At 44.8% G+C, this 21,962-nt stretch overlaps 1 protein-coding gene across 3 annotated transcripts in view; it reads left to right on the forward strand.

Moving 5' to 3' along the window:
• Window positions 1-21,962, forward strand: part of DPYSL3 (dihydropyrimidinase like 3) — a 75,064-nt gene that overhangs the window by 30,308 nt on the left and 22,794 nt on the right. The window contains exons 1-3 of one of the 3 annotated variants that reach the window (XM_005306048.5): window positions 892-1,273; window positions 19,125-19,213; window positions 21,153-21,337. In XM_005306048.5, coding sequence (XP_005306105.1) covers window positions 1,235-1,273; window positions 19,125-19,213; window positions 21,153-21,337 — 313 coding nt within the window. In that variant the 5' untranslated portion in view covers window positions 892-1,234. Of the gene's footprint in view, window positions 1-891; window positions 1,274-19,124; window positions 19,214-21,152; window positions 21,338-21,962 lie in introns of those variants that run through there. The other 2 variants (XM_065554956.1, XM_005306047.5) reach the window with 2 other exon arrangements.

Below are 21,962 nucleotides of genomic sequence, written 5' to 3' on the forward strand. Positions count from 1 at the left end.
CACTAAAAATAGCTGTGTAGAATTTGCTGTTCAGGCTGGAGATCCGGAGCTGCGATGTCTACACAGCTATTTGTAGCCAGCTAGCACGCAAGCCCCATAGGATGAGTCCACAGAACCAGGCTGCGAGGCTCGCTTTCAGATTCTGTGTAGACATGCCCTAATGTTCAGTTAATAAATATATATTTGGGATGGCGCCTAAAGGACGGGATTAAATGCACAAGGGACAGAGATACTGGGGAGGGAGAAAGAAAGCTATCCCCATACCCAGGGCCGGCTCTAGGCACCAGCAAACCAAGCACATGCTTGGGGGGTGGCACAATTAGAGGGGCGGCATTCCGGACACTTTTTTTTTTTTTTTGCTTCCGCAGTTGTGCTCCCAGAGATTTTTCTTTTGCTTGGGGCTGCAAAAAACCTAGAGCTGGCCCTGCCCACACCCTATTGATGTACAGGATTCTTAACAAATTGGGGCAAAACAATCCCTCTGCATTAATATCAAGGACATATGCTCCCCTCTTCTACATACTTTAATTTAGCATTGCAAATTGGTTCAAATCCTGTGCATGGAGAGTCGAGGACCAGCAGAGAGGGTGCAGCCAGCCCTCTGCTAACGGAACACAAGGGATTTTGCTAGGTCTAGGTGAGAGGGAAAGATGCATCTTCCTCTGCAAAGGGAGGGGTGAGCATAACAGATGAGAATCCAGCCGCTAACGCTGCTCTTTGGTCTGTTTTATGCGTTGCTGTTTAGGGATTAGCGGGCTAGTTCTCTCGCTGCAGCTACAGCCCTGGGGATTTTGTGTGACCCACCCTGCTGCCCCCGCCCTCCTTTGCAGCTCAGGCCTCTCGCTGCTCCCCCTGGCGGCCGCGGCGCCTCACCGCAGCAGCAGCGCAAAGTGGGTGAGGCAAATGTAACCAGCAGAGAGAGGGAAAAAAATCAATAGAGGGAGAGACTCGGGGAGGGAGGAGCCGCCTGATCAGCCATTCGTGTCTCACAGGGTCCCAGCTGGCACGGGAAAAAGGGGTGTGTGTGAGGCTTGACTATTGTGTAAAACAAGAGGGAGGGGGGGAAAGACAGAAGGAGAAAGAAAAGGGGGGAGAGAGGGGAAGGGGGGGACACGAAGCATCATTTGTTCCACCTGATCTTGGGCAAAGCACCAGTCTAGACAGACGCCAGCTTGCAAAAGGGGCTCAGGTTGGAGGGTAGGAGCCGGCTCTGTCCCTGCAGCAGGAGATCACCATGTCCTACCAAGGCAAGAAAAACATCCCCAGGATAACAGTGAGTGCCTTACTCCTCTCCACCCTAAGCCCCCCTTATTCCTCCTCTTGTATGTTTTGTATCACCCCCCACTGCCTCCCTCCCTGTCCCCGTAGTGCTCGAACGGATCCAGTGCAAAATGGGATCTTTACTTGTTGGGTATTCCTGGGGGCAGTAAATCTTGCAGCTTGCAAAGGGTTTGGGGAGAGAATTTAAAATCCTGCAATTTCTTTTCGGGGGCAAGCGATTTTCCTTGGAGTGAAACCCATTTGTGGTGCGCGGTGCCCACCACCTCCCGTTGGTTGGACTGAATGCAGTTGTCACGCATGGCACAAACCGATGGTCGCTTTGCGAACTGTGTTGCAGTCGACTCACCCTTGCGATTAGCAAAAGGGATTGTGTGTTTGTGCCCGGTTGTGCATCTGTGTGCGGTGGATTAACTGACGTTCAGTTTAATGGAACTTGTGTATGTCCCCTACTCACCCACCCTCTGCATAACAGCAAGAGGCTTTTGCAGTGTTTCCCTTCCTCTTTGGACAGTCGCTGTCTTTTTGGACGAGGGGGAAAACAGGGGGGTGGGGGAAATTGACCTTTCAATTCAGAGATCGGGCTGGATTTTTAAGTAAGGAAACAATTTGATCGCTATCTTGTGATTATGTCACTCCTTATCTTGAGCAAAGACAGACTTTTCCCTCTTGCTCTTTTGCGGTTTCTTTTCGTTACTGCATATATGGGTGCGTCATGTGCTTTGCTGGTGCAAATGAGGTGAAAATAGGAACTGATTCATCTGCAGAAGCGAAAGTCGCGATTTGAAAATAAGGAACATCGCCAAACTGATCAAGAATAAAAGCAGCAATTTCCCCCCTCCTTTGCAACTAAACAGATGCACTACAAATCTTTTGTGTTGGGGGAGATGGGGTTGGTGTCAGATGGGCAGGGTGGGAGGAAAAATGCAATGAAATGTAATAATCAGACCCAGTAGCTGCATCCCTCTTGCTGTGCACTCACTGTAAGTGCCTTTCCAGTGGATAAATATCCCACCCTGATTTATTGTCCATGCAATGAAATGCATTGTGGTAAGGGTACTCTCTTGGTCTCCAGTAGGCCTTGGCTGGGGTTTATTGTTGCTGGCTTAAATGCATGCAAGGAGTGCAGCTGTGCTTTGTCTCCAGTGAATTTAATTAAACCTTTGTGGTATGGGGGGTGTATTGGGGAAATGGGAGGTTACTCCATCTTTGTAAGGCAGACAAAGGAAGCATAAGCAGATGAAAAAAAGTCTTTGCAGATGCCCGGCCTTTAAATATACTTGTTTAAATGATAATTAATTCTCTAAACTACCTTTGTATTTGTTCATAAATTACATTGATTCAGAACATTTTATTGATCAGAGCCTTTTGTTTTGTTAGCCTACCTGAGAGATCCTTGGATTTAGAACATCTTCTTTATCTATTTTGGTGTTCGTATATAAATTTTAATGACGTCTATGGCGTGTGAGCAAGCACATTTTAGTACCTTTGAGCTTCTCAAAGGAACAAGTCTTTATAGCTGCAAGCTTGTAAATTTCACTGGGAGAAACACAACAATTTCACTAAGGTGTTATAGTCTCCAAAGCAGTTTCACTGAAGGGTACAGTTATAAACACAGGGACAGACTCGCATCGCATCAAGCCTTTCTATCTTTTTAAATGCCATCTATTATGAAACCTGTCCAGGGCTGCAGGGGATAATGATATGGAGACTTAATATAGAGATGATATCTGTTTGATACTCATAGCAGTATAGACTACGATTCCTGAGTGTTACAGAATAATTTATATATTTTTAATGTATTAAAACACTTTTGGTGTGTGTGTAAATGTCTTTGTATATAATCCAATTCTTACTGTCTTCAAATGGTTTTAAAGATCAATGCAGTTAAGGGGTATGTATATTAGACAGGCAAGTTCAAAACAACAGAGTGTGTTTTACAGTCACAGTAGCTTTTCTTCATCCAGAGACTGCGAGGTGTTATCTAAATGTAAAACATTATCAGCTAAATTACTCGATAGACTGCTCCTTTATCTGCTGCATCAGGTGCAGCAGTTTCACTGTCTGAAGCTCTGTGCAGTAGCACAGGGTGACCACACCTACTCTGAGTGCCTTCATCATGCCATTTCTCAGGAAAGAGAAAGAGGCTTGGACGACATGTTTTCTCTGAAGCCACAGGAAGCCTTCTGCATGGGAGTCCTGTCAACACTTCCAGATACCAGGCTTTCTATGGGATTTTTCATATTCTGATCTATCCTGCTACTTCCTCTTTGGGACACAGCCTTTATCTCTGTTGTGGGTTCATTCGTTTCTGTGCTACAGGAAAATGGGAGGCTGTGGGCATGTTTTTCCTGTGAAGGTGATCCTGGGCTCTACAGCTGGCCACCTACTTGATGTTTTGTTTTCCTTCTGAATTGTGTATAACTCTGCTTTCCTCCCGGGAGTGATTCTGGCTGTAAGATGAAAGAGGAGAATTCTATTTGAGAGCTAAAATATTTTCTTTAACATCCAAATGCAAACAAAATCCTGTATGAAAGACATTAAAAAGAACATGGCACAAAGGGAATTTGTCTTTATTTTAAAACAACCCTTTGCTCTTTTTCTGCAACCTTTTATACGAGGATCTCAAAGTACTTTACAAATGCTGGGCCTTCTCCTCCTGAATTCAATAGGAATTTTTGCTACTGAGAGCAGGGTCTCACTCATTATTAATAAATCTCACAATGCCACATTTTTCCCTCCACTAAATCCTTACATCAGACTACTGAAGCTTTAAAAGCTATGGTCAATTGTGATTGCACCATTTGACTTTCTTTTCCTAGTAACCCTCTTGGCCACTTTTAAAGCTTTGTAATTACTGCAGTATTTTTGCTCTCCAGGACTCTGCTTTTTTGCCATCTCTTGAAAGCCAGTCCCAGCCTTTATTTGGGGTGAAGGGGAATGAGGCACTATCTCTGAAGTTCTTGATTTCAGATGGCCCTTGTACCAGGGAAAATTCCTTGAGCTCTAGAGGAAGCAATGAAGGAATGAATGTAGGTATATTTCTTATCTCTGGTTGGGAGTTCCACTCTCAACTGCTTCTGTTCTCAGGGAGAGATGAGCCTGTTCAGTCATTCCATTAGCTGATGAGGGCTGCGGCCCACTATAGTCAAGGTCACTGCTGCATATCGTCTTTCAATAACTTTATAAGTTCCTTTTTTTTAAGAGTCCAAATTTGTCTCATCCCAGCATCTGTTTTGTCCCCACCAGGGTGCATAGCAGCATCTATGGGTAAGTGGTCACCAGTGGAGTTACACATCTTATTAGAATAGAATTTGGTGCTGTATAACACCATTTGGAAATGAAATCGCCCAAAAGTACATTCTAGCATTACAGTTAAGATCACATGAATGCTGTGACTGGGAAGGCAAATGCAGCTCTTGGTCAGTGCTCCAAGGTAGTTCACTTGGAGTCTTGGGCATGAGAAATGTGGTCTGTTGAGAGAGAGAGAGAGAATAATGGACATAACACAGTATCTCTCACTCTCAAGAGTGCTGTTCCCTCACTAACCACTAGCAATGGGCAGGAGGAAACTTGGTTTAGTGGCTTTTGTCCTGAAGGATGTATTGGGATTTAGAGGATATACAGTGCCTCGGAATTATAAGCACTGGGAAATCAAAGGGATCTAGTTGTGGGACTCCGTGTACTTCCTCAGCCCTTTGGTTCCTCCCCCATGTCAAACAGTAAAATTGCAGCATAAACTATCCCTTGGATTGACCATCTTATTATTGTTAGCAACTGTATAATTTTCTAGGAGGCCCAGAGTTTTTCTGGTGAATCTGTTTCCAAGGGCTACTGGTGATAGGCAAGAATCCACTGCAATGTAGGAGCCAAGCGTTTGAGTGGTAGATGGTGAGTGGAGTGTGTGTACAGTCTGTATCGGCATGGGCTGGAAGGACTGCATAGAAATGGATTGTAGAGAGGTTAGAGATGGCTAAAGCGTGATCCACACTGAAGAGGGACCACAGGGAGACCCGGAGCAGTTGATTTGGTTGCACCCAGAGTGTCTGTTGTATAGGATGTGGGGACAAACATGGAGCAGCTGGAGAGGTATCAAGATAACTCTTGGCTCATCCAGAAATATTACTTACTGTTTCAGGACTGTAAGTGCTGCCGCTTATACAGTGCCATAGAAGTTGAGGGCATTTTAGAGAATAATAAATGACATCCCTGCAATGAGGAGCTTATAGTTCATGTCAGTAATAAATCTTGGACCCCAGTTCAGGAGAAAGTCATCTCAGTCCCTGAATTTCTGTGAGCAGAGATGCCCCTGGTCACATCCTTCCCCCAAATTATCTTTAGATATAAGAAAGATAATTCACTCCTCTTCCCCTTAGGAGGTAGGTAAGCATTATTATCCCTATTTTGCCGAATGAGAAACTGAGGCCCAGTGAAGTGACTTGCCTGCAATCATGCAGTAAATATTTGGCAGAGTGATGGATAGAATCCAGATGTCATGATTCTCAGTCTTGTGCTTTGACTGCTAGATCCATCCTCCTCTCCAGATAGCATAGATTGGGGTTCTCAAACTTTTTCATACTATGGACCATGTTGTACTAGATAGCTTGTCTTGTGGCCAGTCCTGTTCCATTCACTGCAAGTACCACCTCTCCCCCTATTCATGATTGCATTAACACCTTTTATGGCAACTACAACAATTGCTTATGTGGAAAACCTGTGTTTAGCCTCCTTAATGTGATTTAGCATATGGAAACAAGCAAAAGGGCCACCACCACCATGTGACCAGCCAGCTCTCTGCAGACCCCCAGCCGCTATGATTTTCGCTACACCACCCGTGACCCATAGAAAATAGCTTGAGAATTATTGAGGTAGATAGGTATTTACCACCCCTACAGTTCCAGATCATGGCCCTCATTGGGCTCTTGTATAAGTAGGAGGGGACAAAATTGGGACTCACTGCTATGAGAGGGGGACATCAAACCACTGGTGCAAGAACATCTTAGCTACCATTGTTCCTTTAATGAGAGGAGAATTTAAAGCCACACATCTGCTTCCATGGAATGCTTACCTATGCCTTTGTGTCTTGTAAACAGGGTGAGCGCTGCTGTCCCTGGCTAGAGGTAGCATGCCTTTCTGGAATTGCTACCTGTGGTCCATACAGCATCATGCTGTGAAGCATTACCAGCATACCCAATATTTTGGAATGCCAGCTGAGTATGGACATGATAGAATGTAACTATTTTTAAAAAATAATCTATTACCTCAGTCAAAAATGCCAATGTCAAGAATGCAGGAAAAGGATAAAGGAGATGAGGAGTGAGATGTCTGCTGTCTCACCAAGGATTTTGGCAAAGTTGCATTAGGAGGAAACTTTGAGCCAAGCTTAGATCCAACTAGGGTTGGGTGCATAGTCTGTGCCTGCAAAAGAAATGCACTTGGAACTGATTGTGAAAAGCTTGCTATAGGATTGGTTTTCAGAGATTCTCTCAGTGACTTTCATTGGGATGTACGAGTGTGCAGCAGCTCCCGAAAATTAGGCCACATACTTGTGCCTGCAATCAGGTAGTAAGATGTGCAACAGCTAAGAGTTGTATCTGTGACAAGAGGGCTGTGCCACTGACAACATGACCTGCAGAGCCCTTACATCTGAGGATCTAATGGTGCCTTACAAATAGCAAGTCTCTCGACACCTCTCCACAGATCTAGCCTTATCCCCATTTCACAGGGTACTAAACTGAGGTTCCAGAGCGGAGAAGTGCATTTTTGTCCCAGGTTACGTGACAAGTCTAGCAGAGCTTGAAAGAGAGCCCAGGAATCCAGACTCTTGGTCTCCTCCATGTAACCCCATGGCCGTACTCTCTCCACAGTTCTCTGCAAGTTGCAGATAAATGTCCCTTGGCCAACAATGGTTAATGTTGCGGCCTGACGCTGGCTGGCATGGAGACTCGGTGGGTGTGGAAAAGCACAAATGAGCTTTGGCAGGGCGAACAGTGTCTTTATTGTAATCCGAGGCCGCTCTGAGTGAACATGCTGCAGAAGCCCGGCCATTACTCAGGCCCATTTCCTCAAAAGTGTTTCAGTTTCTCCTCCTCCCCCCCCAAGTCCCCTTACATCTGGACACCTCCTAAACAGATTCCAGAGCCCATAGACATGAGGTCATTTTTTTTTCTTGAAGCTAATGGATAGGAGCTAATGCAGATCTTCCTCTTTCTTATTCATATGGGGAGAGTGTCTGGCTCCAGAGCCCAGGATGAACCCCAGATAAAGCTGTATCCTTTTATTTGAGGCCTCATTCATCCTCTAGCATATAATATACAAATAAAGTCATTAGGGTCATTAGCAGTTATTAGCAATGAGCAGCCCTTCACATCTGCAACAAAATGAAATAAAAAAAAAAAGTATAGTTCTCCAAATTATGTCATCATTTTATCCAGTAATTATAATTAAATCCCCCCTTAATGGTTTAAATGTTTTCATCTCCTTATTTAACAGTCGTTTGTGTCTCTTTATATTTTCAAGTCAGTGGAGTGAGGCGTGTAGGAATCATTATTCTTCCACCTGCAACTGCCTTGTCTTCAGCTCTCACTGATTTACTGTCCCTCCCCTTTCTAGAAGGAATGAATCCCAGGGGCCTGCTGGGAAAACAAGTCAGATTAAATTTATAAGGACGGAGCTAAGATAAAAATCACAGATCCAGTCCTGCAATCTGATCTTGGCAGGCTTATCCTTATGTCATTGCAATGAAGTCCTCTTTAAGTCAGGGGGGTTCTGCATACCTGTGTGGATCTGATTTCAGGATTGGGACATATGTTTGGGATTTTTTTTAAATAATGTCCTTTCCTGTGTCATTAGCCGAGGTCCTTATTCTTCTGACACTTAGTAGTGAACATTTGGTAGGTTTGGTAGCAAGTGTTAGCAGGATTGACCCTTAGGTTGCAAATCTTGAGTTTTAAAATTCCAATTCCTTTTCCCCACTTAACCTTTGTTTCCTTTTTGTCTTTTGCCTTTCTTGGCAAATAATGCCAAATGTTTCTATTAATGTTATTGTGTTTTGTAGGGGTTCTTTTTTTTTACAGTAACAAATGTTCAGAACTGGAGTCCAGACAGCTCAAGAAAATGATGCTGTCAGATGGTTTTTTTTAGTTCTTATTTTATGTACTGTCCTTTGTTTGAAGCAAAGAAGTAAACATTTTGCTCCCTTTCCCATAACCCACATACTACTTTCATGAGATGAATGTGTCTAGCAAGCACGTCAGTTCATGTAGCATATTTGTGCTGCAGTGATAAACTACCTGCACAGATTAGGGAGAACAAGTAACTCTGCTCCTGCTCCTATTGAAGTCACTGGGAGCATTGTCAATGGGCTCTGGAGCAGCTAATTGTGTGGTGTTAGTGAATTGCTGCAGGAGTAAGGAGGTGAGGGTGGGGGTGGTATTTTTGTATCTCACACACAAATGGTGGCCACCAAGCTTTTATTCAATTTCTTAGCAGTGGACTTGACATTTATATTTCCCCATCAAATTCTAAATATTGATTAAACTTTGGCCCCAGTGGCCCCAGAGAATCTGGACAGAGGTGCTTGTAGCTGGACAGGATAAACTCTTTAAAGTTACTTGCCACAAAACTGAGTCTTATTGCTAACCAGATCTGTTAGTTTTAAATGATAAATTCTCCTCTGGAGGGGGACTCATTAGGATGATGCCCCTAATCAGAATGAGAGGTATTTATTTTTATTTTTTATTGTTGGTTTTAAGGGCATGGATGAGAGAAGAGCAACCAAACACTTAAGAATATGAAGTTCATGTAACAGATATATTATCCGAGCAGGTTAGCAACTGCTAGTTCTCTGGAACAGGGACTGTGTCTGATGCTGACTCTTCTAAATCATCACCTGCATTTATTACAGTGCTGTGTAAATGCTGTCATGGATTACAGAGTCACATCTCCACTTAGTTCTTAGCTCTGTGGTAGACCCATTGACTTATCCCCTTCCCTGGCCTTGTCCCAACGTTCTTCTTGCCTTTCAGGAGACAGCACTTACAGCCAGATTGTCCCAAGAGCTCAGCACTCGCAGTTGGAGACATGCTTTCAAAAAAGCCCTCAGCACCTTGACCACTGAGCTCTCTGGGAAATCTGGCTCTTAGTGTCACAGTGAGTGCTGCTGAGGGCGGAGCACTTTTGAGAACCTGGCCCTTAGTGTCTGTGACTGATCCGATTGTCTCTGTTGGGGTGTCCCATTTCTGTCTGTCTTAAGACTTCTCCAGTTGTGGTTTCTCTCTTTTCAGTTGTGTCTCACTTGCTTCTTTCTCTTATTTTCTCTCTGGTACCCAGCATTATAGGATGAGTGCACTAGACACTGTACCACCCACCCAGATTGTCATTGTCACCATAAAACATTGATGCCTTATTTATTTAGGGTGCCATTGGGCAGGTGGTGTCAAATATATTTTTATTTTTTGAAAGAATCCATTCTAAAGAGGCTTCAGTCTGCAAGACCTTCTGTATGTGAGCTCTGTATGACGAGGTGCTGCCAGGCCTGTTCTGTTCTTATTAGGAGTGTGTGCTGTTAACCTGTGTTTGCATTCACTATATGGGGGAGGAAAGGTGATAACCAAAAAGTCTTCAAATTCAAAAGCGTTTGATGATTTTTTTTCTCTGGGCTTGGCAACAGCAGTAGCTGCATCCTACAGCCTAGCAATATTGTCTAGCATAGCAAGCATCGAGGTGGCTAGCTATAAGGAATGTGTGACAGACAGAAAGCAGACAGCTAAGGAAATCTGATGAGCTCAAGGAAAAAGGAAGAGGAGGACGAAAATTAGGCATGTATTCCAGTAAAGTCAAAGTAACCTCAGCTTGGGCTAGTACACTGATACATATACATGTATATATGGAGCTTAACACTAATGCATCGTCAAAACACTCTGGTTAGACAGGTGAATAAGTAGAGATAAGCATGATTCAAAACCTCTGATCGAAACACCCTTTGAATGCTGGTAAAGTTTGGATCTGGATTCAAAATGTATTACCCTTGGGCCCTGGTCTGTAATTTCTCCAGGGTGCAGATGCGAGGCATAGTGATGTTAAGCAGCTTGCCTGAGGTCACACAAGGAGCTAGTGTCAGAGCCTGGATTCAAACTCCAGAGTCCCTGCCTCGCAGTCTGGGTCTCAGACCACAGCTTGAGCACTACAGGCAACGAGAGAGGGAACACTGCAAAACAAAATGAGCTGAATGTATTTAATGGCATTGAATATCTAGGAAGACCTAGGAAATCATTGTTTCAGCCCAAACCATTAGATGCAGGGAAAGCCCTAGATTCTGCCTGTGCCTGTTGAGCAATTCATCGGCGTTTGGCTTATTTTATGTAAAATGCAAAGACTTTCCAAGTGCTTAGAACTGAAAGGCATAGTAATCCGACCTCTCACCTGCTCACTCAAAGGGACCGTCCCCCTGCATCTTGCACAGACTCCTGTAAACATGGTGTAAACTGAAGAGCAGCTCAGACACAGAGCCCCTCAAAACACAACCTGGCTGGGCTGAATTAGGATGTTGCGTAATTTGGTGGTTATCTGCCTAAAGCCACAATCCCCAACGCTGGCTGCCAGCTTGAAAGTATGTCAGCTTTGGAGCGGGCTGCCTCCACAAATAGATGACGAACAATTGCCTGCAATTTTGAATTTCCCACTGACACATTCCAAAGCCCAGATCCCCTGTCTCTGGGGACTGCAGCTTGGCCACCTTTCAGATTTGGTTGAAGGATTTTTCCTCCCCTTGCTAATGATAGAGAACAGGTGATTCCTGGATGCCCTTGAGCTCTTTCTAAGCAGCTATGTACTTATCTAATCTCCATCTTCTTACCCTGCATTATTACCACGGGTCTTTGTTTTCAGTTTTTATTTTGTTTAAAATTTCCTGGGAATGTATTGGTGTTTATTACAAAAATAATCAGGTGAAAATTGGTGCAAAAAATTAACTTCAACATTTTGTCTAATATTGGAGGACAGAAGAAAAAGCAACAAATAGAGAATTGTAAGAGTGTGGAAAGTAAAAGCAGTTTGATGCTGTGCTTTATTTCACGGACTGAATCTTAACAGTATGTACGCATGCACCAGCATGTGTGTGCGTGTCTGTTTCTTCCATGCCATTGCCTTCCTTTAGTAGCCGGCTTCGCATTTACACTTAGACTGATTTATTATTGATATAAACTCGTCTGCTTGATGTAATTAATTGGATTTTCTTAACATAAGCAGGATTTTCATGTACTTGAGTGGTCCAAAATTGGGATGAAAGTTGGTAAAAAACCAATAGCTTTAGTAAAACCTGGGATTTTTTCGGTAAAAACCAGAAATGAAGGGCCTTAATTATAACCTTCTGCTCTTCCGTAGCCACCTGCCTCTCAACCACCAGAACTGAACATGGACGTGGGGGATAGATGAGAGAAGAGCGTTCTTCAGAGAACCGCCTATAGCGGAGGGGGCCACTTAATATTTTTTCAAATAGTGACCATGCCACCTTGTGTTTTGCTTCCCTTCTCACTTGCCTGTAATCAGTTCAGCTGGCTTCCACTCACAGCTGAGGTTTCCTTAGGATGACTATGGAAGTTGCATTTGGTTTACAGGCCAGAGGACGCTGGTCCATATCATGCTGTGCTTTTTTTTTTAACCTATATTAGTGACATTCTGCAGCTCCAATAGGGAGCTACCAGGCATGCTGTGCTGAGCACAGAGTAGCTACTTGCCCACAGCAGCTGTTGAAATGAGGGTTCAGTATCCTACCAAAGTGTAACAATGGTTAGCATGTGTGTTCAATACACAGGTTTGTGCTCTGTGTGCTCAGCACGCTCTCCGTTCATGGGACTGAACCCGTACAAGCCAGCCGAAAGACTTCCATTGACTTCACTGGGGCTCAGGCTCTGTGTGCGCTCGTGTCCAAGCCACAGCACTTAGGGCGGGAATTGATCCTGTGGATCAGACTCCAGCAAAACTCCCATTCACTACTTTAATGGGAGTTTTGCCCAAGTAAGCTCTGCAGATTCAGGACCTCAGAGCCTGTGATACTCTCAGCTACGACAAATCTTAGCAGCACCATGATGTGTATGTATTAAGTGGTGGCATCTGGAAGAGACATGCTGATCAATCAGAATTTTTTTTGTCCAGTCATTTAGGAAATTCAGCTTCAGACAGGATATAAACAGTCACCAGCATTCGTTGCTGATTTGGGTAGGTACATGGGTGTGCTTGGCAAGTAGGTGAAGAAGGAATGTTCCTGTGATCTAGAATAGATCTGGAACATTAAAAGAAAAAAACAAAAAGGAACAATAGGCCATAACAGATAGTGGAGGGAGAGAAACCATAGGGCTTGTCTACATGAATGACTAGTTTGTGGCAAGCTGGGGTGTGAATCTACCCTGCACTAGCCTGCCATGGTCTAACCCTCTGTGTGTATCCTGCTGACATGTGTTTACAGGTTGTTAGAGCACTTTGAGCTAGTCCTGTTTTCAGAGGACTAGATCAGAGCGCTTTAACAAACTGTTAGCACACATCAGCAAGGTGCCCATGGACAGTTAGTCCGCGACAGGCTAGTATGGGATAGATTCACACCCCAGCTTGCTGACGGGTTATCAGCCCTCCAAGGGTTATCCTGGAATCTCCAGGAATTAAAGATTAATTTTCTTTAATTAAAGATTGTCATGTGATGAAACCTCCAGAAATATGTCCAACCAAAATTGGCAACCCTAGCTTGTTCGTGTGGACCAGTTGCTAGTGTATGCAAGGAGGGGAGAACTGTCCTGGAGGGGTCAGGAGGAAGGAGACCAGATTTTTTTTTTTCAGTTGATTATTTATTTTTGCATGTTTTTGTTGGCAATTAAAATGAGTAATTTTTTAAACTATTTTATTTCTTTAATAGCTTTAGTTATTCCAGATTCTCTGAACTTCTTCTAGCCAAGCAATTCTGAGCAGTAGCTGGGGCTTCCCAAACTCCCTACCTAAGGTGGGAGGTGCCAGGGCTGGTGTACGCTCTTCCACTGCAGTATGTGCATCCCTACGCCCCAAGCTGGTGGGGACTGAAGTGTAGGAGGCATAGCTTTTGGTGGGAATTTCCTTGCCATGCCAGTATCTGCCAGAGCCTTGGGGCCCTAGGGATAGACATTCATTTTTTCTGCAGTTAGTATAAATTCTGAACCCATTAGATCAGGTTGAAGTTCTGCGTTCCCACTGGTTACTATACCCAGTCATTAACTGCTAGGACTGTACAGACTACAATACAAGCAGAACAGCAACATGGAACTCAGGACTCAGCAGAGATGGGAAATAAACATTTAGATAATGTATGTTTATATCAAGGGTCGGCAACGTTCGGCACGCGGCTCGCCAGGGTAAGCACCCTAGCGGGCCGGGTCAGTTTATTTACCTGCTGACGCAGCAGGTTCGGCCGATCGTGGCCCCCACTGGCCGCGGTTCGCCGTCCCAGGCCAATGGGGGTGGCGGGAAGCCGCGGCCAGCACATCCCTTGGCCCGTGCCGCTTCCCGCCGCCCCCATTGGCCCGGGACGGCGAAGCGTGGCCAGTGGGGGCTGCGATCGGCCGAACCTGCCGCGTCAGCAGGTAAATAACTGGCCCAGCCCGCTAGGGTGCTTACCCTGGCGAGCTGCGTGCCAAACGTTGCCGACCACTGGTTTATAACAACAGTAGTAATCTCCATGTTGGGCTTTCCTGATGCTATTCACCAAACTAGTGTCAGTTACTAAATATTTAGTTGGTGTATCCAGATTTCTAAGTGTTTACAGAGGTGAGGGAAGCCTTAATATCCTCACTATACAGATGAGGATGCTGACATACCAAGTCAGGTTGTGACTTTCTCAAGGTTACAAAGAGAGTCTGTAACAGCCGGTCTCCTGACTCCAGCCCAGTGCTGTAACCACCTCCTCTGCTGTTGAAGAGAGGTCACATAGTCAATCGCTTGCCCTCTCAGTGCGGCTGCATTTCCATCTTTTGTTTAGACCCTTTAGACACTCCCATTGGGCTAGCCTGTACAGCTATTTATATAACCTGCAGCCACACCCCAGCTCCCAAAATTCTTCCTCTAGCCGGTGAACCTTTTAAAATGCCTAGTTCTGCCGTCTGAACTTTAAGTCAACCGTGAAAAGGAGCAGGGGAAGCTGTAGGTCTCTCTGCCAGGCCACTTTGGTGCGGGGTGGGGGCGGAGCAGTACACTTTCAGTCTGTGTCTGTTTGACTTTGCATGTGGGATGTGAGTTCATGGCCTATTTTAATGCTGCATATTTGGGGTGCAGAGAGGGGTGAGGCTATTTCAGCTTCTGGTAATTAAGGATTTAGGCAATACAATAATGGAGAGCCTTTGCATGGTAAAACCTAGGCTAATTTCCAAGCCTTTTCTCTCTGGGTCCCAGAGCCAAGGTGCAGTCAGTGTTCAGAGTGTTGTTCATTAAAACCCCTTCCCTACCCTGTTTCTTTGTCTTGTTTGCACATGATTGAGAATGTACAAACAAACAGCTCTCAGGTGCTTTGGCTGTTGCATGCAGAGGAGACCCCCAGGAGGATATTTCTCTCATTTTATGCTAGGTTGCCAACTGCAATCACTATGGTGATATTTCCAGAGCTCATTAACTGAAGAAGAGTTTGGGGGTGGGGAGATATAGGGGGGACAATCTGAACTTGCTGTAGAAGGAAGGGCTGTGAGTGAGAGTTCAGAATGACCGTGGCTGCTGGGAGCAGATGGAACCCTCAGTCAGTATTGGTTGGGGGGCTCTGATACTAAAACGCTACTTCCCTACCAATGGAAATAGAGGAAGATGCTGCTGTTGGTACTGGGTGGAGTTGAGACTACAGTAAGGGAGGGGTGGGTTTTGAACAGTGATGGGGCAGATAAGAACATTGCCAGGGTCGGAGATTAGTTTAAAAAAAAAAAATCTGATGATTGAAGGGGACTGTTTAGATCCCATGTATCTTCTTTTGAGAAGACTAAATCTTGTATGGCATCCCTAGAAAAGACTTTTAGAAGTTGTCCACGTTGCTTGTCCCTGGAGCTGGGCTGGTTAGACTCAACTGTAAGTAGTTAAGGTTGGTGGTTGATCCTTATCTCAAATGTCAGAGGTCGGCCAGAGTATTAGCGTTTGAGGTTTGTGGTCTTGAGAGCTACTTGCCCTTCCTGTACGACCCATTAATATTTTGTTTTTTCGAAGGTCTTTCCTTACTATTGTTGCGGACGTACTTCCCCAGAAGAAAAAACTAATGCCACCAAGCCAAAAGGGACCCTTGTATAATGTCAGGTCACATGAGCTTGTATTGCCAACATGGACAGTATCCTTTCAGGTGCAGATGGAAGTGGAAATGTAGGCCACTGGCTATACAAGCTGGTGTCCATGGGCAAAGACTCTTCCATTTGAGCTAAAACAACTGCCAAGTTAGCCCACGCCAAAGGCTTTTTTCTCATATATTTACCATCTAGATATATTACTAGCCAGACCGGTCCTGTGTCAATAATCCACAAACAGTAGGACGACCTTTTGCGCTTTCCATTGACTTGGCTAACTCTCCAGGGAGAATCCCAACTGTTCCAGCAAACACAATAGTTTTAGTCCAACTCTCTCGTGTGCTGCCATTGGACTTGTTACCACCTTGATTGAACAACCACCACCGTCCCATGTAAAATTCTGGTGGTTTCATACATTTGTCTTTTTTCCCCTTTCTCAAGTAGCATTTAAAATAACGCAAAGTGAATTCAGTGTTAATATATATGGAAATAACATGTACCCATGTTGTAAAAGAGCCTCAAATGTGTTTCCAAAATTTGTGCACGCAACCATTTTTGTGTGTAAAAGCCAAAGGGGTATATGTGGAAATGCGTTTGGGGAAGCCATTTTGGAGGCCTTGGGGAAATTTGCTGTAAAAGGCCTAATTCAGATCCCTGAAATGACAAGGATTTCCAACTTAAGTCTTGACTCACACTGTTATTTACCTGGATTTTGCTGCTTAAAATGATAGCCACAGTTCTTCCATCAATATACACTGGAATACAGAGGCACAAAAGCTGTTACTTTGATGCTGTGACATGTTAGATTTTCATTTACAGCTTTCGTATAGTAACAACCTCAGCTTTGCTATAGCTACAGTCTCATTATGGTATTTAAGAGCGAAAGAGCTGCCATACTGGGTCAGACCAGTGGTCCATCTGGCCCAGTATCCTATCTCTGGCAGTGTCCAGTACCAGAGCTTCAGAGGCAGTGCACAGCCCAGGGAAATTTTGGGGAGATTCTCCCCTGTCTTCCCCTCTCTGTTTCTGGCAGTCAGAGGTTTAGGGTTGCCCTGACTATCTTGGCTAATAGCCATTGATGGACCTGTACCCCATGAACGTATCTAGTTCTTGTTGAACCCAATTATCTTTTGGCCATCAGAACATCCCATGGCAATGAGTAATTGTGCGTTGTGTGAAAACGTATTTCCTCTTGTTTATTTTAAACCTGCTGCCTATTCATTTTATCGGGTGACCCCTGGTTTCTGTACTGTGGGAAAGGGAAAACTTCCAGCCTATGGAGAGATGAGGCTCAGGGCAGGTCTACGCTACAGCCCAGATCGACGCTCTGAGATCGATCCACCAACAGTCGATTTAGCGGGTCTAGTGAAGACCCCCCAGATTGACAGCAGATCACTCTCCAGTCAATCCCTGTACTCTACCCCCAATGAGAAGAGTAAGGTAAGTCGACGGGAGACTTTCTCCCGTAGACCCATCGGTAACTCGACCTGAGGTACGTCAACTCCAGCTGTAGCTGGAGTTGCATAGCGTAGGTTGACTTACCGCGGTAGTGTAGATATAGCCTCAGTTGTGAGTGAATTAATCAAGGTAAATGTCCTGGATGACCTAAGGTCTCCATTGTTTGCACAACGATGTGTTCACATAATCAGACTTTGTGTGTGTGAATCTACTTTTTTATTTTCTGACTTCTAAAATAAATTAATTCCCAGAACACATCTGTTCAACTGTGCAGTGGTTCACGATGACCTCAAAATTAATACTCTGATGGGTCTTTAGTGATTATAACATGGATGCTCCTCGACTATTCTGTAGATACACATGCAATATAGCTTCAGAGAAGTCTTATGCCACTTGTAACGGGAAACAGTAGTGTTGATGAATCAGTGGATGGGGAATGGAACACAGCCTTGCCCCTCCAAGGTCACTTTTTAAAATCCAGTTTAAGTCAATATAGTGACCAAACATCATTGCCACAGAAGGGCTGCTTGGAGGTTTATATGTAGGGTGACCATATTTCCTATGCTGAATACGGGACACCTGGTAAAATTACACTTATTCAAGCAAGTTCAACAGCAATCAATCAAAACTATGCAGTACAAACATTCAAATTAACATCAAGTGTATTGAGCCCCGTTAAAAAGAAATACTGCATAGTTAGATTCTTTTTATTTACCTTCTTATCTTTAAGGCTTTAGGGTTCACATTGGGAGGGGTGACACTCCCATTCCACCCACACTCCCATACACCTCTCTCACACGGGGGATGACTGACCTACCCGATCCTCCCTATCTAGTTGGGCCCCCGGGACGGACCTGCCTCTTCTGGTACCTGGCGCCATGTCTTCCTGAGGCAACACATGCCAGGGGGACAGGGACGGATGCAGGGTCACATGCCTGCCTGCACCCACGAGCCACCACAGCGCACAGCCAGCACTGGCCAGAAATGGGATGGGGGTGAAGCCCTGCTGGCCAAGAGCTGGTGCATCTTTGCCCCACCACCAGCCTTGCACACCCACACCCATTTTCGGCCACTGGACCCTCCCACCCCCATTCACTGCTGGTGGGTGGGCGGCTGGCGAGCAGGGATCTGGCCAGCAGCAGGCCTCACCAGTACTGATTGGGGGGAGGGAGGGAGAGACAGAAAATACGGGACAATTTGCCCATTTTAAAGAAAAAGCAGGAGGGCTTAAATATGGGACTGTCCCTTTTAAAAACAGGACGTCTGGTCACCCTACTTATGTGGAATGTGAAATGGGTGTGGTGGACACCATTCCCATTTCCACTGGACACACATACCCACATCACAAAAACCACCAGCACAGCTGGCGCTTCTCCGCAGTCTTGAAGTGTTAACAGAAACCCAGGATTGAATGGGTTACGGAGACTAAGCTACCCCTCTGTCCTCTGCAGAGGCACTGTGGGGAGGAGAAGACAGTGCTGTTGCCCATGCTGAATCTGTTATATAGGTACTGTAAATAGTGCAGAACTTCCACGACCAGGGCGTGTACCTTGTAGCTTATCTTGTACCTTTCACTAGTACTGAATTTTAGTTATATATTAAAAGGAAAAACTAGAGATAAGTATAACTTTTTGAAAGGGTGATTTTTTTTTTCCCTTGTGCAATAGCTATACCAGATATCACTCTAAGGACAAAAAAGTGAGCTTGATTATGCTAGAGGGAGAAACCTTTCATCCTTGAGCTTTGGGGTTTATTTCACAATCTTGGTAACTTTCTAATCTTTGTCTAATAATATACAAATATCCAAAGAAATGGTAATGTGTTTCTTATTACTTTATGCCAATTATTGACACAGAGCCTGATCTAAAGCCCAGTGAATTCAGTGGAAAGACTCCCATTGATTTTGTTGGGCATTAGATCAGTCCAATACTTCAGCACTGCTGCTGAATTCACATTAGATATTGGTATGTGGTATGGAAAGTATATGCATATTTATCATTTGCATGCTATGTTTAGGAAGCATTGAGTTCTTTCTCAACAATTGAAAAAACACCTGTGCTTTGTGTAACAAGTATATATTTTCTAACACTCATAACTGCTTTATTTCTCCATCCACAGAGTGATCGTCTTCTTATTAAAGGAGGCAGAATAGTCAACGATGACCAGTCGTTCTATGCTGACATTTACATGGAGGATGGTCTCATAAAGTATGTAAAGGATTCCCATATTATCTTATCTACTCTTTTTACCTCTTGACTGCAGGAATTGTGGGTCTGTGGGCTATTGTATGCCAGTCCAGGTTGGGTGGAGTCTGTAGTTTGCTTGCCCACCTGGTGAGACACTGAATTCCTTCTCCTTTCTCGGTGAATAAAATTCAGTTAAACTGATAAGTTATGACACAGTATCCGTTGTATGCTGAGATAATATCTAACTGCAGTGGGAACAGGAATGATCTTTTAGTTTCTGTTTTGTCCAGTATCCAGCAGGATTATGTCACAAGAACGACACTTTCCCTAATTATACAAGATCCCATTTGTTAGAGCTAAAGAGGATGGATCTGTGCTTTTGAGAAGCTACGTCTTTAAAATTCTCAGAGATTTCAGGCAAAACTGTGAATCTCATCTTTTCATCTGGCTTCTGGGTGTGTTCTGGAGTACAATAATGACTCCACTGTTTAAAGGCTGAAATTGTTCTAATGTGTAAAGTATATGAAATGGGACTAAATCCCAGTTTGGTGGATTGCAAGCCCCAGGATAGTTCATAGCAAGGGAACTTAAACACTTCCAAAAAAACATGCCTTGCCCTGTGGTACAAAGAAAATATTCACCTTTCCCTTGATGGAAATGTATTTTTAAAACCTGCAGTAGGAAAATAATTTTTAAGAGGCATGTCTGTTTTAAGCCTGAAGACAAAGGCAGCCTATTAACCACTGGTTTGGTGCCATAAAGGAGTCATGGAAAGAAGTAGTGTTCACCGAATATTCAGTACTGGTGTGCGAGAGGTGTTCTAGGCTGGCTGACACTGAAATGCAGGGAGCACGGATATAGTCCTATTTTACGTCCCTTCCAGATACACCAAAGAGATTGAAAGTTCTCTGATGAGGCCAGACAGTCTTTTATCCTAAGTTTATAGGGGCAGAGTGAGAAGAGGATTGGTGAATATAGGACTTATAGGGGCAGGGGCTATGGGTTTGGGTGCAGGAATCGATGTGCAAAGGGCATTGAGATGCATATGTGGGGCTTATAGAGAAGGGAATATTAAGGTGTAGGTGCACTAGTTTATAGGAGAAAAGAGAGGTAGGTGCCCATGGGGAGGAGGATTTTATACTTTGGGTGCATCTAGGGAGGGGAATGTCATGTGGATATAGGATACGGAGTTCCAGGATTGTAGGGATTAGAAGTGAAGGAGCATTTTAGGTTTTAGGTACGTATATAGTTGAGGGTTTTTAGATACACAGGGTCTTAGAGGAGACTTTTAGTGAACTGGGATTTTAGCTGCCTTGCCCACAATGCAGTACTGCAGTTAGCAAAGGTGTCCTTCCTCTCCAAGAAGGACAGGGTCTAATGGGAATCTCCCTGAGTGGGAAGGCATCTTCCCTAATTTCATAGAAGCACGGTGAACACACTGGGCTTGAAAACCACACTTGAGTTCACAAAAGCTGCAGCCAGCGATGTCTGTGAGAGCGGCCTTTGTTTACTTTAGGGACCTTGTGATGTGAGTGGAATGGCAAAACCCTGCAAACCCAGCGCAGGCCCAGCAACTGTATCATTGCTCTTAGGAGTTCTCATTCTTCGTAAGAAGTAAGCCTCAGACTTGAGCCTTAAGGGGTGGGGTGGGGAGGTAAATATATTTACTGGGGGCAGGGCTGGCATTTAAAGATTTTGAAACCATTCACTCTTTCTAGCCCTTCCCAGTCACTCATACATTAAAGCGGTCCTGTTGAATGAACTCCTTGTGTGGTGGTTTCTGCAGAGCTTGTTCACATTGGTTTAGGTTCTTGCTGTCTTCTGTGTTTAGATTGTCTCAAGTCCACTGCTGTCTTGTACTGATAGGGGGTTTTCCCTACTTTGGTAGGTTATTGGTGGAGTACGTTCTAGTCAAGTTTCATATGTGTGTGGCTCACCATCCTGATTACTATCTCATCAGGCAAATTGGAGACAATCTAATTGTCCCTGGAGGAGTTAAAACCATAGAAGCCAATGGGAAGATGGTGATCCCTGGAGGAATCGATGTCCACACTCACTTGCAGATGCCATACAAGGGGATGACCGCAGTAGATGACTTCTTCCAGGGAACTAAAGCAGCCCTGGCTGGCGGAACCACCATGATCAGTAAGTCCACTGGGCAGTTCCTTTCATGTTGACTCCACAGAGGCTTTAAAAAGGGCCTGCTGCATTCAGCATCCTATACTTGCAAAAGACTAGCTTGTTTACTGTCTTGGCTTCCGTAGTTCCTGAGAAGGAGTGTGTGTTGTGGTTGGAGTTTGGGGGTTTTTTTGGCAGAAGAAGCTTGGGCGAGAGTGACAATGGAAAGGGGCTATTGTTATGCAGAAAGAAGGGTGAGGGATGAATTAGGAGAAGGCAGCTGTTGGAATGGGATTTGGGGAGAAATACGTGAGAACTATGTGGGCATAGGGGAAAGGAGTTCGGCAGCTGGAGGAGACCCTAGCAGTAGCTGTGGAAAAAGGACTGGTGTCAAAGAGGGGTAATGGGGAGCATCAGTAGATATGGGGGAGACCCAAGGAAAATAGGAAAGAATGGTTGAATAGAAGGAGAACCGTAGCAGGATCTAGGTCAGAGGTGGGCAAACTACGGCCCACGGGCCACATCCGGCCCGCGGGACCATTCTGCCCGGCCCCTGAGCTCCTGGCCCAGGAGGCTAGCCCCCAGCCCCTCCCCCGCTGTCCTCACTCCCCCGCAGCCTCAGCTCACTGCGCCGTGGGCGCAATGCTCTGGG

This window comes from Chrysemys picta, chromosome 8, assembly GCF_011386835.1.
Source record: "Chrysemys picta bellii isolate R12L10 chromosome 8, ASM1138683v2, whole genome shotgun sequence".
NCBI lineage: Eukaryota > Metazoa > Chordata > Testudines > Emydidae > Chrysemys > Chrysemys picta.